Source organism: Neolamprologus brichardi, chromosome 22, assembly GCF_056152115.1.
Source record: "Neolamprologus brichardi isolate AB-2024 chromosome 22, ASM5615211v1, whole genome shotgun sequence".
NCBI lineage: Eukaryota > Metazoa > Chordata > Actinopteri > Cichliformes > Cichlidae > Neolamprologus > Neolamprologus brichardi.
Window position 1 is genome coordinate 18708566 of NC_142124.1, and position 16185 is coordinate 18724750.

Genomic DNA, 16185 nt, shown 5'->3' on the forward strand with positions numbered 1-16185 from the left:
ATTCACCCCGCAGATCCAGCTGAATATATAGCTGTCATCTTACAGTTTCCTTTTATAACGACTGGGAACAAAATGCAGCGGTGGAGGGAAATTAAGGGCACACAGATGATTTTGGCCTTAGGTTATGCGTGCGGTGGATGGGGAGCTCGTTGCGTCTCGCTGTGGTTGGTTAGCTATGTGGTGCAGGCTGAAAGTACAGCTGTTTATAGCTCCCCCGAAACACAGGCGAAATGCAGAGCTGCCCCCCTCTTCCAAAAAAAAAAAAAAAAAAAAATCCTGTAAAGACACACACACCCACACTAGAGGTCCGAGGAGCATTTATGTCTGCATGTACGTGCGCACCACACCACAGACAAAACCTGTGATTACACTGGTCCAGACGCACACTCAGTGTAATTACATGCAGTGACGCACGGCTGCCCGCCACGCTGTGAATTCGCACATATTGACTCACAATTTAAGCATGTCGAGGCACCGAGGTGGATTTTATATTGCTCCTAAATGTTGGGATAAATGTAGATGATACACAACTAAACAAACAGGGGCTCCACAGCTGTACTCTAGAGTCCTGGAGGTTGTTGATTGCGCGCGTGTGTGTGTATGTGTGGACCTGTAAATGGGGCCCCTGGGGTGGGCTCTGGTGCCGCCCTCAGGGGCGGGGTGTGTTTATTTAAGTATCTGTGTGTGTGTTTGTTATTTGGCAGTCATGCTGAATTTAGGGGGCTAGCCTCGAGATAAGGAATGGAGTTTAAGATGAAAGGAAAGTGGGGCGAGGACAGGGAGACACTGGCACGGAGTTTGTGGATTCAAGGGGAGGTGAAGGGAGGCAGAAAGGGGGGAACCGATAGAGGGGGAGAGCCTGAGGAGGAGACTGATGGTGGAGCTTCTTTTTTATAAGGTTGTTTTTTTGACGTTACATAACACCTTTGCTTATGTAGTTAGAGCTCTCATACGTGTGTGTGTGTGTCTGGTAGCTTCTCACTGGGAGATGGGAATTTCTGTGAAAGGCAAAGGTTGCCCATAGCAACGGCCTTCATTGTAAAAGTGATCCTTGGAATATAGCACACACACAGATACGAGAAAGACATTTGCACCCTGCTCACACTGGTGTGTCTTTTTTTGGTATTTTCAGTACTGTCCGGGTTTGACATCTCCAGGCCTTCACACACACACACACACACACACACACTTCTCAGACCAATCTCCTCAGTGTGTCCGGCCTCCAAACAGCTTTAAGTCAATTTTATTTTCAGGAGGTACATATAGCGTTTCAGCTCCACCTCATGCTGTGATGTGATGGACTGAGATACTCGGGTCTCTAGATTCCATTATGCTTTTATTGGCTTTTAAAGGCATCAGGTTTCCTCTGTCTGGAGCCGGGGAGGAGCCTGTGCTCCTCTGTGTGTGCACAATTAGCATCACACTGGCTGGAAAAAAAGGGAAAGAAAAACAGCTCTGCAGGCCCTGGGGATAGGCTTAAGATTGCTGAAGAGATAAGTTTGCTTTGGTCAGATTTTCAGCAGAAGACTGTTTTCCAATACCTGGAGCAAAAACTAAACCCTTTTTAGTCATTGGATTATTGCACTACTTACTGTTTGCTACTGAGCTCGGTCTGGGCTCAAAATATACACGACGTATACACGTTGGAGGAAGCGTTAAAAAGCTTTACGCTCTGTTACTCCAATAAGCGTAGCAACAGTTCTGAAGTATTTAAGAAAACATCCTCTTAAGCACATTTATGATCTTTTTTATGTCGGCAATGCACTGATTGACTCTACAGTATAACATCAGTATACATCAGCGTTTCTGGTCTGCTCTGGTTTGGCGCTGAGAGCAGATCATCCACTTATCTGAAATTTGGTGGGTTGACCCTCAGCGCATCCAGGTCTTTGGGAAAGATGCCAGACCTCAAAATTGGGCCTGATTTGTGTTTGTGTGCTATAATAAAAAACTAGTGTAAAGGTTGTAGTGTAAAGACTTTAAGGCATGGCAAATATTGCCATTTTTACATTCATTCAACACTTTCTCACTCCCAACTTGTCCAATATTGATCCCCCAGAAAGCATCTTTTCATCATATTTTAACACAAGGGGGCTGCTTCCTTATTTGCCTTATTTCCCGAGATACTTTACTTTCATTTTGGACTTCAGTCTTTGGTCACCGTTTGGTTTATGCACAAAAAAACTGTTTGGTTATGTTTAGGAAAAACATTTTTTAGGGGGGTTAAATACCCTTTTTGACGATATGAAACCCATCTCAGAAGGGAATCTTCAGATGTTGAACTCTTCTCTGCAAGTTGAAAATTATTGCCGAAGAATCACTTGAGAAATGTTTATCACAAGCAAATCACCAAATCATAACAGCAGTCACCTCAAGGGGCTTTTTGTTCTAAGTTAAAGATGCTACAATGATGGGGTGAAAACCACAACATTCATATGGCCAACTATGAGCTAGTACTTGGTGACAGTGGGAAGGAAAAACTCCCTTTTAACAGGAAGAAACCTCTGGCAGAACCAGGCTCTGCTGCCACCAGCTGGGAGTGAGAACAGGATGTCATTTTGCGTTTATGGCCAACAATTTTGCTGTTTTAATTCACTCACATAGCTGCTCTCATCAGTTTCATTCATTCACTCAGATGAATCTTAAAAATTAGAGCCCGACTAATATATTGGCGGGCTGATATCATCAGCCGATATCAGCTATTTGCCGATCAGCACATAGCAAATGTTGGGAGGATCTGTTTATGTTTCATGTGTCTAAAATATTAGATTCTAAAATCATCTAATATCACTATCGGTTCTTAAATGGTTTATTGTTCAGGCTCTACTAAAAATCCAAAATGCTGTAAAACTGTGGTAGTGACTGATTGGAGCATTTGGCAGTTAAAGATCCAAATAATTCAATTTACAAAGCTGTAAGTGGAGTCTTTATTGGACTTCATCATGGCCAGAAGCACAACTCCTCACGCTAATGGTCCTTTACGCCTGCTTGATATGCAAATAAGCAAATGTTTGCCAGCAGTGTGAACACATCGACTTGAGAAGCAGATAAAATCTCGGTTGCATTGGCCTCTTGTTCAGCTGCCCCCAAGTAGCAGAATCTCCGTAACAGAGAATTACATCTTTTCACAAACATACACAATGCAGTACGTGTTTAAATCGTTGGAAGATGGTTTTAAGTAAACACTTTAAGATATTTAGGATAAAAACAGTTTTTGTCAAAATGAAAGGGACTCGGCTTCGATGTGAACGATCCATCTATTTAATCATTGAAAAAAACAGCATATGAATAAAAGTCAGTACAGAAAGGCGGTCTGTAAATATTTGACTGGACGTTCCTGACCGTGCATAAACACCTCTGTAGGTTGAATCTATCTTTGCACTGCAGCGCGTGCGGCATCTCTTAAGTGCATGCACTCGATAGCAGCATTAGTTGACCCTGCGTGATGGGAAAAATCTCTGAGTGCTAAAGTGTGCGTTTAAACATCGCACGGATGTGGGATTCAGGTCGAGAGAAAGGGATGAAGGAAGAGAGAGAAGAGGAGGAGGGATCAGCCTCAAAGTGAACGGAGGCTGAGGTCGTTCACTTCAGAGATTCAACCCCTGAATGATCCCTCACTAATCTCCCCTACCTGACCCCGGTGGGGGTCGGCGTGCTTGTGCTTCCTCCTCGCGGGCTGACGTGGAGGAGGCTTGGATTAAGCTGGAGTGATGAGAAGGGAGGATGCTGTGAAATGATCCGCAAAACAGTTATGAGCATATTTCAGATAGGGTGTGTGAGAGGGGGGAGAGAGATTGGGGCCTTCAGGGTGCTAAAACTCAGAAGAGGTGGTGATATTTTTCACCTCCGAGCCACATAATTATTTTGAGATGGCGATAAGTGATCTGCGGACAGTTGTGATCCTCTCGGGCCATTCATCAAACTAAACGTCTCCCGTTTTACATTTTTGTAGACTGAATAGATTTTTGGGTTTTAGACTGCTGACGTATCTCAACAGTGTCTGATTGATTTCCATTAAAATTTGGTGCAGACATTCACGAGTCTGTAGGAATAAACTTTAGAAACTTTCGTGATTTTTAATCGGTCAGATGCTTCTGCCAACTCGAGGCTCTATAGCTGCGCTCTGTGTCACAGCAGGCAGGAAGCATTGGTGTCATTTTCCTGCTCTGGTTGCTTGAAATGTGCCTGCTGCTGCTGGCCTCCGTTCTGAGTAATTTTCAAACTGTCGTATTTGGACTGCCGCTCAGACAAAACAAGCAATTTAAAGATATCACGTTTGCTTTGTGAGTGTGAAAATGAGTACTTCCTATCATTTCAAATACCGAACACTTCATATTGAAAAATATTACCCTATTAATCCGTAATGGAACGAAGTTCAGAAGTTAATTGCTTTCCTTTGCTTTGCTGCTTTACGGGCCGAGCATCACTTGCAATTGACACATAAGCAGAGACAAAATGGAAACCCCCACCACCACCACCCGCCCACCCCCTTCTTCTCTCCTTAAAAGCTTTGATGTTCCACTGCCAAAATCCCAGCTTTAGATCAACTCATTAACTATGCTCCTCCATAGAGCCACAGACAGACAGATGTTCCCCTGTCCAACATAATGCAGCTGCACCAGACAACTCTGTGTGTGTGTGTGTGTGTGTGTGTGTGTGTGTGTGTGTGTGTGTGTGTAATCTGCAAAAGTGGTTTCTCTTTCAAATGAAATGACAAACTTCTCACTCATCTGTAATCTCTCTGTCTAACAGGGACAGAAGTGGTCGCTGCCTATCGATGACGAAGGGTCGGCGAGAGATGAATTTTACGACGATGAGGATCTCTACTCGGGCTCTGGCTCTGGCTGTAAGTGTATATATATATATATATATATATATATATATATATGTGTGTGTGTGAGGTTACACACTCATGCCCTGGTTCTTTCAGACTCAACAGCTGTCGGGTTTCAATCTGCTGACCCCGAAGACCCCCACAGTCCCTCCTCTATTCACCAGACACACATGCGTGGAGGCCATGCACGCACACACACACCCAAAGTCACACCCCATAAACATGCCGTGTGGCTCGACTGAGAAGTTCGGGAACAGATTTATTAAGAAAATTCCTCAGACACACCCCTTACAAACAAGAAGTAACTGAAGCTCAGTTCCCCGAGATCTTATTTACTCTAATCAGATTACAGTCCATGCAGATTAGACGATCACACGCACACCAGCGGTCGCGGGCACCTATGTGCGAGCGTGCGGCCCGTGTTCGAGCCGGACTGTAGGAATTACCTACTTAATGTAAATCACATTGCTGTAATTCAGGTTGATTTTCTGATCTTGCTGTCGAAGCTTGAGCACGGGGCTCCTTATTAAGCATGACTCATTGAGGGCTGCCCTCAGTTCGGGCGCTGCGCTAGCGGCAAGCACGCTCAAAATAAATTACAATTCAAAGCAGGAGAGTGTAGCAGAGGCACCCCCTGTGGCTGAAACAGCAGCCTGGCAAATTGCTTAAGCTCAAACCACACTACAGAGCCCAAAGAAAGGCCTCGTTTTTAACAGGCAGATGTTCATTTTGTGTCACAGCTGCTTCAGAGCCATCCAGTTTCTTTCTTTCTTTCTTTCTTTCTTGTTGTGGTGTCTGATGTGTTTAACAGAAGCTGCATTGTTGGAGTCCATATTTCGATATCCTCTCCACCTTCGTGTTTTTGTGCCTGTAAATTCAATTTGTTTCTCTTTCAACCCAAAGAGCTTCACTGCTATAACAGAATGAAAGGTGGGGTGGAGTAATAGCATTATGAGATTTAAAAAGAAAATGAATCACTCTTCTCTTCTCTTCTCTTCTCTTCTCTTCTCTTCTCTTCTCTTCTCTTCTCTTCTCTTCTCTTCTCTTCTCCAGGTTTTTAAAACAGCTGAACTCATAATTTGCAGCAGTCGTTCTCATGTACACATTGTTAAGTTTCTGCTGTCAGACAGCTAAATGAGCAGAAAATGGCGATTTAATTGGGGTGCTAAGTCGTCATTACATTCACTATTTTATAGGCAATTTAAAAAAAGCAACCAAACATAGTTAAGCACTCTCTGTGTGTGCTTTGTGTTGCTGACATTTAAAGGAAAGATGGAGGCGGAGACACTTGTACTCATAAATCCCAGTTTGTTAGTTTGTTTGTTTGCTGGCTGTGAAAAAAAAAGCTGAACGATGCTTTTTGTAGTTCTGCAGAAAATCTTTCCTTAGTGTTTAAAACCGAAGGGATTATCGATGAATAAAGCAGATAGCTGCATGTGTAGTCAAGGACAAATTAATTGCTGCTTAAGAGCTGGGGATGATGTCATGATGGTTGCCCAAGCTTGGATTTCCTCAAACCTCAAATGGTTGGCCTTGGAGTTTGAAAGGTGGGCAGTTTACCAGGGAAGGTGTATCTTAATAAAACATATTAACGTGCTGCATTATGGGAAGCCTTTGGTTGAGGAGCTTAGTTCCAGCTTCATGTGGAAGCCTTACAAGTTTAGACACGATGTCACCATGTTGACTTGTTCCTGCAACGTCATAATAAATGTTGCTCTAGGATCACGGTTGCTGTTGACTGTAAATTATGGGGATGGCTGTAGGTTGATTAGTGTGTGTGATTCATCCAGGAGACTGGGGCTCATCTCCCATGTGAGTTGCCAGTGCAGACTTAGCTGGGTTATTCATTTATTTATTTTCAGTTTTCGCTTGCAGTTTGGTTTAATTTAGGCAAAAGAACTCATGTTTAGATTTGGTCAAAATGATAGTTTAGGTTAAAGTAAGCCCTTTTTGCTATGTTACCCACCTGCTAGGATGCCTTTCAGAAAACTCTGAAGGCAAATTTTGCCACATTCTCTTATTAAAAGCTATAAAAATACAACAATGTGAACGCTGTCTGTTTTGGTGACGGTCCTCGGTACTGCTGCACATACTGCAAACCTTGGTATCGATCCGATACCAATTAAATACAGGGCCGGTATTGCCGATAGCAATACTTTTCACCTATAAAGGCAGCTCAAGTAGGAGAGAGGAGTGTTGACTGATTTATGAGATGAATTAGCAGCAATTTTCAAATTTTGAACAGGTTTTAAAGATGAGTAAACCACTGTGATTTTAAAACTTTTTTGGACATCAGGAGTTTAATTGTGCCCGCCTCTAAAGCATTTCGGTTTATCTTCCGTTCTCTTCCAAGAAGATAGTTTATTAAACATAAAGTTCTTTGAGCTACATACTAAACTTAGACGATAGAAACAAAGTATCAATCCAGTCCAGTACTGATGCATATTTGATATTGATACTATGGATATTTGGATCGATCCCGACACCTCTTGCCTTCGAGCAGCATTAAACCTGTGCGGCTGCAGCTTCAGATATAACAGATAGTTAAAGACATCATTCTGCTCGGTGCAACTTCTGTGATCATAGTGGATCCTGCAGTGATGAGGCATACAGCATTTAAGCATTGATTTTCAGTGATTTTCAGATGTGATGACATGCTTCGCCATTCTTAGGCATGACAGGATTAATGATGCTGCATGAAGAACAGCACAGCTGTATCAGACCTTGTATGCGCCTCTCTTTCTTCTATTGCACATCTCTTCTTATTTTCTACTGCAGCCCATCAAGTAAGCCATCAGGGGAACTTTAGGTATTAGGGATATACACCGGGGACACCTGTTAGGGACGATGCAATCTGCTGGCTGAGTAAGACTAATCAGATTAAGTGTCAGAAGTGTCACTAGAGAGTAAACTACTGAGTGTGAAGTGAATGAGCCAGCAATAGTCTCAGTTTCTGATCTACTGTTATCTGTGTGTGTGGGTGGGTGGGTGGTGGCTTACAAAACTGTGTGATGTAGTGACTGTGTCAAATTTGACTCTTCTTCTTGTCTTATTTCCTTTTTTGTTCTAATTCTCTCCTCTTCAGTTCCTGAGATCGGCATGAGGCCAACATCAGTAGCTGTCACGTTCACCACAGAGGAACCCCTACTTCTCTCCACCACCCAAGCAACCGACCTCGCTCCCTCTGCACCGCCTGCAGCAGAGCCTAGCCCCAACCCAGAGGACCCAACGACCACCCCTCTTCTCACTGAGGCTGAGGGAGAGAGCGGCGTGTTCTTGGATAGGGACCTGGAGAGGGAGAGGGAGCTGGAGCGGGAGCTGGAGCTGGAAAAGGAGAGGGAGAGAGAAAGGGAGAGGGAAAGGGAGCGTGTCCGAGAGATGGAGCGAGAGAAGGAGAGGGAGAGAGAGAGGGAGAGAGAGCGAGAGAGGGAGAGGGAGAGAGAGAGGGAACGTGAGAGAGAGCTGGAGAGAATCCGGGCCGCCGCCAAGACCACTGCCGCGCCCCGGTCCCCTGCTGCCGCTCCTATGGTCACCACCAATCCTGCAGCCAGTCCTGCTGAAAGTGCAGCGCCCTCTGCTGGTTCAGATGACCTGAGCGCCACAGAAGAAGAGGAAGACATCTACCTTTCGCCAGAGCCCAGCTTGCTTTACCCAGGATTCACTGACGAAACCACTACAGAAGAAGACATGTCCATCACACCAGAGTCAACCCCTGAGCCCACCACAGCTGCAACAACCACTGCTACCACTGTCAAGACCAGGACCCCCTTCAGGCCCAGGGTTCCCATGACGACAACGACTCAGGCGGTGCCAACAGAGAGAACGACCCGCCCACAGCAGCCCACAACAACACAGGTAGGACTCAGCTCATGTCAGGCAGTATTAGGCAAACGAGATGAAAAATGTTTATTTGTGAACTTTGGGACTCGTGATATTTATTTACACCTGTATAGAGTTACCCTCGCTGGTTCCTGCTGTTTCCACTCTTTATGCAAAGTTAGGCCGATCACTTCTGGGCTCAAGCTGCCAAATCTAACAAACAGTAGTCTTAGTGTCCTCATCTCAGACTCAAAAAACAAGAACAGCATCAACAACATCAGGGAGATGCTTACTTGATCTGTGAGCTCAATAAACACTTTACTGATGAGTTTATCGCCTCAATTGCTGGTTGAATATCTTGTTAAATGTAATTCCAATTTTCTAAAATATGGTTCAGTTTTAGAGTCAGAAAGGAAGAGGTGTCATCTCCCTCATTCAGACTGTCACATTCAGTTTCCTAAAATCAAGACGGTAAAGACCAAAATGCTCAACTTGAGGCTTCAAAACATCATGTGGCATCATGCGGTTACTGCTCTTCCATCTTTTAAATACAGTTTATGGTCCAGTAAACCGTAACGGCTCTTCTTCTGACTGCCTCTTCATTATTCGAGACCAGAGGCATTTCTCTGACACATGTGCTTTTGGTTAATCAAAGAAACTCTGCATTAAACCATGATCCATTTAGATTTTTCTGGTTTTCCACATATAATTAAGCTGCCAGATTTTGTGCGTATACTGGATGGGTTGGACAATCTGCAGCTCTCTCCCATGCTAATATACAGAGGCTCATTGTTTTAAAGGCGAACATGTGCCATGGAAAGTTCTGTGTTGGTTTGGATGCGTTTCAGTGCAGCGGCTCTGTGGAGGAAATGGGATTACATCAAATGTAAGTTTCCTCATTGGTCTCACTTTCCGTTCCCCATCTCAGGAGGGTACCAACGAAGTGGGTGCTGCAGGACCAAGTGGAGATTATGAAATCATGGATGGACGCCGCAATAATCTTGGCAGCGAAATGGCAGGAGGACCTGATCTTATCGGCAACTCTGTGGACGGAGGCAGCTCCGCGGCCCAGCTACCGCAGAAGAACATCCTGGAGAGAAAAGAGGTCTTGATAGGTACGATTATCCATCACTAAAGATCATGCAAATGGCTTCCATGTGTGTCGTGTCTGAATTCGAGCCCTTTTCATCCACCTGTCTGTCTCTGAGCATGTCTTCCTGGTCCTGTGCGTCTAATGCTGGCAGAACACATTTCCCAGTTGCCTCCTGTGTTCTTTCCCTGCTTTCAGGAAGCTGCTCTGACAATCTGGCATCACCTCGCATTCACGTAGTGCAGATTCATCACCATAAGAGAATGTCCTGCTTAGCCCCGTTTGACCCATTGAGAACAAGAGATCCTCTTCTCGGGTTATCCAACCCCTCCTTTCCCCCCCTATTTTTTCTCATCCTTTTCCCCTTTGGCTAAATCCAGTTCCTTTTCAAGTGCCCCCTATTCCTCATCCCAAAGAGCTGTTGTTGAAAAGAAAGGAGCAGCCAATTTGCCTGACCTGACTGGCTCTCTGTTTCTCCTTCAGCCGTTCTGATTGGTGGACTTCTGGCTGTGGTTTTCGCTGATTTCCTGTTCATCGGTAAAGAGCAGGAGGCAACATATTTTAGACTAGACAGTAGACGTGTATTAGTGTAGTGCAGCTTTTCATTGACAGAGCCCTTTTAGCACCAAAATCTGTAAAAAAGGGTGTTTTAGCTTCCTCTCCCTTTAAGCCAGCTTTCTTCTGATTGGCTGCCACTTGTAAACAGAGGTTTGGTTTGGTTTGATGTTATAAAGAGATAGCAGTACAAAAAGCCTGGCTGAAGTCTGAGCTTTTCACTCAAATTGATTATCGGTATGCACACTGACTTTATTATTATTAAACTCTGGCTATAAGTAATACGAGCATCCACTATTCTAACAACATATACAGTCATGTAAAAAACTAAGAACACTCTCACTGCTTTAATAAGAGTTAAGAAGGTCAATAGCAGCCAGCTGCTCCTAATCAAATGCATAATGCATAAATTGATCATCAGCAAGTGAGAGCATAAGTTTGGGCATTTTCCTGATCTGGAGCATTCAGGTATGCAAGCATACTGCCGTGCAATGCTCAGAGAAACTGCAAAAAAAAACAAAAAACAACCTACGAGCTACATCTCAGACTCTACATGCTTAAGTTAGTGTGTTAAATGTTAAAGTTCATCACAGTACAATTAAATAAAGACTGAAAAAGTATGGCTTGTTTGGAAAGGTTACACAAGACCTCTGGAAAGCATGAATTTGTCTGTATGACAGATTATTCTAGAATCAAATGTGAGAACATTTGTCTAACAGCTAAAGTTCAATTTAACAGGACAATGAACCCAAGCACAAAGCAAGCCTACAACAGAATGGCTCAAAAAGAAAATAATCAAGGTGCTTCAATGGCCAGCATGAAAATGACAGGCATAAACCTGCAAACCTCAATGCACTAAAACAACACTGTAAAGTAGAGTGGACCAAAATTCCTCCACAATGATGAGAGAGACTTATACAATAATACAGGAAACAATTACTTCCACTCATTCCTGCTAAAGGTGAATCTACAATCTAGTGAATCATGAGGTATTTTCAGCTTCGAGCGGTATGAAAGCATTATTTTTTGCATGACTGTATATGGAAGAAAAAAGGAGAAGGATAAGAACATAATAGGTCCTCTTTACTGCGAACATGCTAAATATATTATTGCTGTCTTGCACATCAGCTGGGTACCACTTGTTATTCAGAACTAAACTCAAACAAAACTCAAACAAAATGTTTTGGAATAAAATTATAATTTCTTTGCTTTCAGAAATGCAGCGAGCTCAGTAAAGTTGATACAATTCATCCTGAGGGGAACATCAGTATCCTCGCCAAATTTCAGGCCATTCTGTCCAATTTAATTTTGGATAAAAGCGGTGGACAGATGGGCTGAATGACAATGCCATCCATGGCCCAGCCCCACCAGTATGACTAAAATCCTTGATTTAGTCATTCGTCTTAATGATGACTTGATATTATGAATTCGCGGACAAGTGGTTCATCTTGACAGCAACTTGAAATGGCGCAGTGAACATTCCTTAAGTCTGAGTATAAACAAAATCAGAGACGGTGAGATAAAGAGACACGGTGAAACACACAGACTGTAGTTACGCACTGCATGATTGGGCAGAAGAAGATAAAACCGACTGAAATCCTACAGAAGATTTAATTACGTAAAACGGTGCGACGAGGCAGACGAGGGGAATACGTATTGCGGTGAAAGTACGCGGTGGAAAAACTGCATTAATTAAATCCCTTCAGCAGAAACGGAGATAAACAAAGTAAACTCTCCCGACGCAAAGAATGGAAACAAAGCGCTTGTTTCCAGCTTTTGGCGTGGATGCCAGTCACTGTAATGAGGGCGTTTTTAACCATTTCGACAAGATAAGCAGAGGAAGCAAAGGACGGTGGGAAACAAAGCAGCTGCTGCTGATTGGCCCCGGCAGCCCCCACAGGGTTAAACTGCTATGTGGCACTGCAGGGCTGCAGTTTTAACACAAAGCGGTTGGCAGCACAGAATGTATTTTGGCACATTGGGGCTCATCCGTCTTCACTTAGCAGGAAGGTGGTAGTGATGCTGTGGTAGATTTGCTAGAAGTGTTTCTAAAGCAGCTCCGTGTTGTTTCATAGTCGGCCGCAGACGTGCCAGCGGCTCTAATGGCATTTTAGTGTTTGTCTCTGCGTGTGTTTGAGTGTTTGTAGCTTCTAATCTGCTGCAAATTTGACACGACTAACTCTTGTTTCCATCTCGCTGCAGCGGTGATAGTGGGAGGCGTGGTGGGCGCCCTGTTCGCTGCCTTCCTGGTGATGCTGCTGGTGTACAGGATGAAGAAGAAGGACGAGGGCAGCTACACGCTGGAGGAACCCAAACAGGCCACCGTCACCTACCAGAAACCGGACAAGCAGGAGGAGTTTTATGCATAACACTGACACGCCAGAGAGACACGCCGCACACCGGGAAGGGAGAAAGAGCGAGCAAGAGAAGAGCGAAAGATACTCTATAAGTCCTGCCCTTCCTTCTCCTCCTCCTCCATCCTTCCTACTCCTCTTCTTCTCCCCCCACCCTCCTTATCTGCTCGGGTCTCCTCATCCCTCTCTCCTCTCGTCCCCATACTTGAGAGCGCCTTTCTCTCTGCGGACTTGGAACCTTCTTTTCAAAGAAAACGAGAAAAAAAGAGGACAAAAAAAAAAGGAAAAAAAATCCAAATATATTCAGAAAAAAAAATAACACGTACACGCGAGATGTTTTTAAAGTAAATGTTGTTATTAATATTCTACAGATTCTCTTGTTCTGTATGTAATGATATGATTATTTTGTAAGAAAACAAACAAAACAAAACACATGCTCTTGCAACCTGTGTTTTCCAGCACACACACACAAAAAAGAGCGAGAGAGAGAGAGAGAGAGAGAAATCCTCTTCTGTTTTTAACGGAGCAAATCTGAAAAAAAAAAGGCCTGAAAGGGGAGAGGAGAGGGGTGGAGACGGGTGGAGTGAGCCTATGGACAGACTAACTATTAGACCGGGCTCTACTCTGCCTCTCACCACCACCACCCCCACTCTACACATACACTTAAAAAAAACAAACAAAAGCAAAACAAACCATACAGAGCGTCTGGTTGGCCGCACAGAGCCCGGGGTCAAAGGTGAGAGGAAAGGTCTCTTTTGTGTGCCTTCCATCATTCTGGTGCTCAAAGACACACAAACGCACGTCCACAAAGCCACGCGTAAACACACGCTAACACACACACATACGCGCGCACTCACACACTCGTATCTGCTCGAAGGTGGCGCTGACCTCTCGCTCTGTGCTCGGCCAACCAGAAAACGGTGCTCAGCGCTCGGCGTGTTTCACAACGTCAAGGAGCCGCTGTGGAGACACCTGCAGGCCCCCCTCCCTCTGCTCCTCTAAGCTGTATAAAGACTAGTTATGGATAGTAATAATAATCAATAATATATCAATGTTCTTGGGCTGGATGGTGAACAATAATAATAATGATGATGATGATGATAATAATGCCGTAATAATAATAATAAACAGGAGGATGTGTATTTAGCAGTTTAAAAAAAGAAAAAATTTATATGTAAATATCAGCGTATCCTTTCTGGCGTCACTAACCATCTGCATGACCATGAAGAGTTTTTATCCATCACATCACGTCATTCCTTTAGATGAGCTGTGCTCTTGTCACACACGCACGCGCACACACACACCAAACACACAACAGCTGAAATAAAACTCGCAGCGCACTGAAACACACCGCGCCGACGTTAAGTAGACTGTAAATCATATCACACGAGCGCATATCGAACCCCTCGTCACCGTCGTCGCCATCGCCATCATCATCGTCGTCATAGTGATAGTCATCACTTGTGATTTCCAGCAAGATCAGGTGGTTTCAATGTTATTGGTTTGTTATCGATCAGTTGCCGGTTGGTTTAGAGTTTGGTCTGTTTGTGTAAAAGCACAACTCCACGTCCGGCCATCGTCCGATAAACGCCCTCCACCCCAACCCACCCCTCTCACACACTCACACACACACAGCCATAAACGCACACACCCTTTTGCATGCCTCACCTTATGATTTTTTTTTTCTTTCTTCCATCATTGTGTCTCTGTTTGGGGATGGGAGGGGCCTCTTGGAAGTGTGAGGGGCTTTAATTAAATTTTTTTTAAAAAAAAAGTTGCTCCCACGTGCACTAATTCAGTCATAACATTTGCCGTTAGAGCTTTGGTTATGAGAGGAAAATGAATTAGTGTTTATGAGGTCAACGTTAACCTGCCGTGGGAGCATTTTGGGGGAGGGGAGGGGACAACGTGAGGAGACAGGCGGGCTGTGCTTCTATCTAAGAGATTGTAACAATAAACACACCAGTGCGACTGGGCTAGTAGCTTCTATTATACTCAGTACTGTAGAACAAAAATGCATGGGAGTCAAAACTATACTCGTCTGGGTGTGTGCGGATGGCTCTGTCTGTGTGTGTGTGTGAGTGTGTGTGTGCATTTTTTTCTGTCCAAGTGTGCGTCTTTAAAAGAAGAGAGGGGCGAGTTAAAGCTGGAATGTACTGTGGTCGAGTGTTTGTTTACCTACTCCAGCAGTTCTCACGCTCTTCCACATGCAGGTAACACAACTCTTCCACTCCTGTGTGTGTAGTTACCTGGGCCCTCTCCTTCCATCCCTCCCTCCCTCCCTCCTTCCCGTCGCCAGTCCAAGAATACCCGTGCGCGCCTGTGTCTGCACCTCATCTAAACCTGCTACCTGTGTGTTTGCGTACGCATGAGTGCTTCACCTTGATATTTCACAGCAGACTCTTGTGTACACTGACTAGCCTGTCGACGCGTGTGTGTGTGTGCGTGCGCGTGTGTTTCTGCGTGCGTGAGGGTGTGTTTAGTCTGTTCACTGCTGAATGTGGGGCGGCTCGTCCCTCAGTGGCTATCACACACACTGACCGTGTCTTTTCACTGTCTGTCTGACTTGTCTACCTGTCTGTCTGCCGCAGGACAGATGGACAGACAACACGCCACTTTCTCACAGGCAGGAATGATATAAACACGTACTGTCTTTTCTAAAAGTGACTGTCAAAGTGTAAACGTGTGCGTTTGTAGCCATTTAAGCCTGCGTAGCCAAATAAGACGTGTGTGCGTGTCTGAGAGAAAGAGGGTAAATTTGTATGTGTGTGTGTGAGTGTTAGTGTGCATGTTTGAGTGTGTGTGTGTGTGTGTGCGTGTGAGTGTGTGTGAAGCCCAGTGGAGGCTACACTACTCTATGTTTGCTGTTCCCATTCCTGTTTTTATACATTTGCATTTTTTAAGGCTGAGTTTCTGTCATTGGCTGAGTGAGCGAAAGGAGGCGGATCCTCCACGCCACCGCCCTGTCACTAATCTGCCACTCTGTTCCAAATAAAAAACCTGATTGGGTAAATCTGTCCTCTCCTGTCTTCTTTTAGACTGAAATAGATTAAAAAAACTCTCTTTTCCTCTCAAGAATTTGTGACTAATGACACAAACAAAGGAACTACATAACTGTGTGACATTAAAATTGTACAATTATTCCTTTGCTGTCTTTTTGGTGGCTAATGATCTATAATCTCACAACAGCAGTGGTTCTCAACCTGAGGTTTAATTAAGGTCAATGACCCATAGTCAAGAGACACAAAAATAATTGCTATTAATAATTGCTTGCTATAAATGGATAAAACTATGCTGTAATAGTAAAAAATGCAGATGGGACAAAACTACTACATGTATACACTCACTGATTGATTCATGAGGTACATCTTGCTAGTACCAGGTTGGACCTCCTTCTGCCTTCAGAGATGCTTGAAGTCTTTGTGACATAGATTCTACAAAGTCATGAAACCAATTTGAGATAATCTAAGATTTGTGACATGGTGTGTTATCCTGCTGGAAGCAGATGGTACACCGTGGTTATAACGTTATAA

The 16185-nt window shown here is 44.2% G+C and overlaps 1 protein-coding gene across 1 annotated transcript in view; it reads left to right on the top strand.

Annotated features, from left to right (window-relative positions):
- sdc3 (syndecan 3) overlaps positions 1 to 15687 on the top strand; it is a 41297-nt gene extending 25610 nt beyond the window's left edge. The window contains exons 2-5 of the mRNA XM_006787745.2: positions 4753 to 4846; positions 7920 to 8689; positions 9582 to 9768; positions 12501 to 15687. Of these exons, the coding sequence (XP_006787808.2) occupies positions 4753 to 4846; positions 7920 to 8689; positions 9582 to 9768; positions 12501 to 12667 (1218 nt within the window). The 3' untranslated portion in view covers positions 12668 to 15687. The remainder of the gene's footprint in view (positions 1 to 4752; positions 4847 to 7919; positions 8690 to 9581; positions 9769 to 12500) is intronic.
- Positions 15688 to 16185: the final 498 nt, after the last annotated feature.